The 4,040-nt window shown below is 42.9% G+C and overlaps 1 protein-coding gene across 4 annotated transcripts in view; it reads left to right on the top strand.

Moving 5' to 3' along the window:
• LOC117935241 (multiple epidermal growth factor-like domains protein 11) overlaps nucleotides 1–4,040 on the top strand; it is a 145,062-nt gene that overhangs the window by 92,611 nt on the left and 48,411 nt on the right. For all 4 annotated transcript variants that reach the window (XM_034857535.1, XM_034857391.1, XM_034857460.1 and 1 more), the window contains exons 10-11: nucleotides 2,250–2,462; nucleotides 3,441–3,615. In XM_034857535.1, the coding sequence (XP_034713426.1) occupies nucleotides 2,250–2,462; nucleotides 3,441–3,615 (388 nt within the window). The remainder of the gene's footprint in view (nucleotides 1–2,249; nucleotides 2,463–3,440; nucleotides 3,616–4,040) is intronic.

The raw sequence follows: 4,040 nt of genomic DNA, 5'->3' as shown, positions 1-4,040 counted from the left end.
ACTCTCCCCATCTCTCTAGGTCTCTCATCCTTCTACCACTCTCCCCATCTCTCTCTCTCCTCCTTCTACCACTCTCCCATCTTTCTAGGTCTCTCATCCTTCTACCACTCTCCCATCTTTTTCTCTCTTCTCCTTCCACCACTCTCTACATCTTTCAAGGTCTCTCATCTTTCCACCACTCTCCCTATCTTTCTCTCTCTCTCCTCCTTCCACCACTCTCCCTATCTTTCTAGGTCTCTCATCCTTCCCCTCTGGCTCTTATCCTTCCTCTCTCTCCATCTTTCTCTCTCTTTCTTTCCCGATCTTTACTTTCAATTGAGCCAAATTACATCCATTCATTTAGGCCCCAGACAGGTGAATTAGCCTACACAGAGTAATTCTTAGATGGAGTTCTCTTCCTCTTCGTCCACGTTCTAATGGAATTAGCCGAGATAAGAGTCCTGAGGAAGTCACCATGATTTAAACGTGACACAAAACACAAATCCTCCCGGATCCATTTTAATTGAGTGATTTGTCTATTTCTTAATGGTTTCAACATGCAGACGTGTTGAGAATGATGCCGAGACGTCGGCCTTACTAAGGCGTTACCTTACAGAGCGGTGCTCATTATAAAGACCACTCAGGGCCTCGGCCTAATGTCGGAGCCTGTTGACCCTGCACTGGTGTGACTGTACAGTCCGTGATGGTCAACAACACGTCATCTGTGGGGAGAAGAGTTGCAACGAAACTCCCGGATACTGCCCAGGGGTCCGTGGCACACCAACCCCATAACCGGCCGTCGGACAGCCTGGCGAGGTCGGTGACTCGAGTCTGTTCGCTGTGTTCCTGCCGTCGTCCGTCCGGAGTGGTTCGGAGGGCCCGTCGGCCTTCATTTAGGCCGACCTGACATGCTCAGTCAGAAGGCGGGCACTGCCGGCAGTCGGACTCAAATGACCAATCTGATTGGTGCAGCGCTAATCCGGAAACGAGGAGCGGGATGAGCGTGACTAGAGTCTCTCATGATTTGACCAAAATCTTTTAAACTGACCTTTGTTGATCTGAAATGAAGACAGATTCAGCAGCTGCACGGCCTGTTCCTCTTTAAAATGTTTTCAGAAGCACGTTTCGGTGAACTATTACTAGTAAAATACACACATATATATATCTACAGTCTGGCTTTGAATTTCCGGAGAATCCAGTCCCATGTGACGTGTTCGTCCAATCGGCTGCCGGTTTTCATCTTTGGGCGTCTGTACGAGTTAGCGCCGCCTGCTGTGTTTTCCGAGGCACGTTGTCTGACCGACTCGGGGAGACTTGTCAGACCAACTGCCTTTTCTGCCGAGGGTTGGCCGTCCGGTTGGTGTGTCAGGGGCTTCACTTGCTATAAATATTTAATTCAATAGTAGACAGTAGCGTTACAGAGCAGCAACTGGTGTTACATTCTGGAAAAGCCCTCTTTTTTTTCCTGCACCAATCAACAACTTCCACATGACATCAGGCATAAATGCACAACATTCACACACACATGCATTACTATAGATTAAGTTTGAAATTAAATGCAAACGTTTCTATAGTAAAAATAGTTTATATCATACCAGAGGAATCTATGGTACATGGATGTTGATTTCTGTATAATTAATGCACTCAATAAATGATATAAAACATTCATAGACATACATACACATATTTCTAAAACCTGCTGGTACCTTATCTATTATTAGATAAGTAGAGACAAAAATAATAAGAAGAAAAACAACAAGATTCCTCACAACAAATAATGGGAGAATAAGGTTCACTCTGCAAGTGTGAAATAACAACACGTCTTTGTCTTTATTTATTTATTTGGGAATCACTATTAGAGGTGTAATTTTTCTTTTTTAATTCGGCTTTTGTTTTGTTTTTGTTCTTTTTTAAATATTCTTTTTGTACAAAACTGAGTATCAAAAAAAGGAATCTTTTTTTTTTTTCACAATAAAATGTCTCTACACTTTCATTCATAAGTAACACAATGACAGAATGTGTGACTGTTTTGGTTCTGGCTTACTTCCACTTAATGTAATAAAACAAATCTAAAAGCAAAAATCATATCAGATGGGGGTCAATGTTCTAATTTGTGTGAGTTTAGGGGTTCTTTACGCGAAGCCTAGTTGGGAAACAACCTTGTTTATTTGTCAAGTTTGACCAAAACATTCAGATTCAGATGTCCTTAGTATGTAGACGCTCTCCATGTCTCACCACTCCTCTGTTATTGTGTTTTTACACCAACCCAGATGCCAGGATGAATGCCCAGTTGGCACCTACGGGCCGCAGTGTGCCCACAAGTGTGACTGTCAGAACGGAGCCAAGTGCTACCACATCAACGGGGCCTGCCTGTGCAATGAGGGCTTCAAGGGCCCCAGCTGCCAGGACCGCTTCTGTCCCGCCGGCATGTACGGACTCATGTGTGACCAGTACTGCCCCTGCAAAGCTGCAAACACACTCAGGTACTGAACTGTGGGTCAATGACGCTTAAAAAAGACCCTGCTTTGCTTTTATACTCAGCAACACAGTATGATTAGAGGAAGGCTGTGTGGTCAACCCTGAGTTATTCAGGTCTTTGCACTTGTGTGTTCACTTCTTACTCTTCTTCTACTACTTTAATTCATTGCGTAAAGTCAATTTAAGGATATCAACCTGAGCAGAACATTTTGATGATTCTTCTACTTCTTGCTAAATGATCATGATCTATAGCTCTTACCATTCGAGATCCTTTTGTGAAACTCTTAAATGTTAACCAAAAGAAGGTCCAGCCCATGTGCAATTTTATAGTTTTGCATTAGGGATGTTGATGATTGAGCGTTTAACCGTCGACCGACAATACAAACAGTTGAAAACCATTTTATCAAAACAGATTAGATTAGAACGCCGACACAAAGAAAGAGGAAGGGGACGGGCATCTAGTCGAAAAGAGGGACATCCGGCGGACTTTGGAGCGGCACGTGAACAATCCCGGAAGTAAAACGTCGTGGAAATACACTAGATAATAGTTGGTTGATAGATAGATAGATAGATAGATAGATAGATAGATAGATATTGATCCCAAAAAATGGGAAATTACGGTGTTACAGCAACACACGTACATTAGTCACACAACACAGAATATAAATACAAATGAGATACTAGGACAAATATGCATACATACAGTATGCATAAAATAATAATAATAAAAGTAATAAAATATAAGAACAAATATTTAAATATATACAGGATGGGAAAACAAAATGTGCATCTGCTTAAATAACATGCTAAATGTATGCTAAAATGTAAGTGAACCAATTGTGCAGGTTGCCCTAAGTGATCAGGTGACAACGATTGACTGTCGCTCAGTAAAAAAAAACTCTAAATTAGCAGGCCTACTTTTTATGCAGATAAAAACATGCACTCTACTATGTCGACTGACTTCTAATCTCCCGCCCTCTCAGCTGCCACCCTCTGTCCGGAGAGTGCACCTGTGCAGCAGGATGGGCCGGGCTGTACTGCAACGAGACCTGTCCTGCCGGTTACTACGGCGAGGGCTGCAGGGACCCGTGCGCCTGTGCCAACGGAGCCGACTGCGACGGGACCACTGGAGCTTGTATGTGTGCTCCGGGGTATATAGTAAGTGCCAACAACACAAAGCCGTGGTGATTCATATCTCACGTTGATGAAGCTTTCCAATTTGTTAAATCATCCTAATCACATCGCCGCTTCCCATTAACATCGGGAGCTGCAGGTGTCTCATGAGATTGCTTGTGAATACTTTAACCTCTCTGTTAATGTAAAAACAGACCATTTAAATCAGTTTCTGTTTAAGTTGTCAAAAGAAGCTCCCGTTGGAGACAGTTTTTCTCTGTCTTTTGGTTTTAAGATGAAGAAAATTTCTTTGAGTTGAACAGGAAGCTTAAAAGGGGCGTTATGCAGTTTGGGCCATTTCTTTGCTGTTTTCTCTCTTTTTGCTGCCAATGTTCTCTATAGAGCTCCCCCTACAGGTTACTCTATACAGCTCTCCCCTACAGGTTACTCTATACAGCTCTCCCTACAGG

This window comes from Etheostoma cragini, chromosome 1 (genome assembly GCF_013103735.1).
Source record: "Etheostoma cragini isolate CJK2018 chromosome 1, CSU_Ecrag_1.0, whole genome shotgun sequence".
Taxonomy (NCBI): Eukaryota; Metazoa; Chordata; class Actinopteri; order Perciformes; family Percidae; genus Etheostoma; species Etheostoma cragini.
This window is presented reverse-complemented; position numbering and strand designations above follow the sequence as displayed.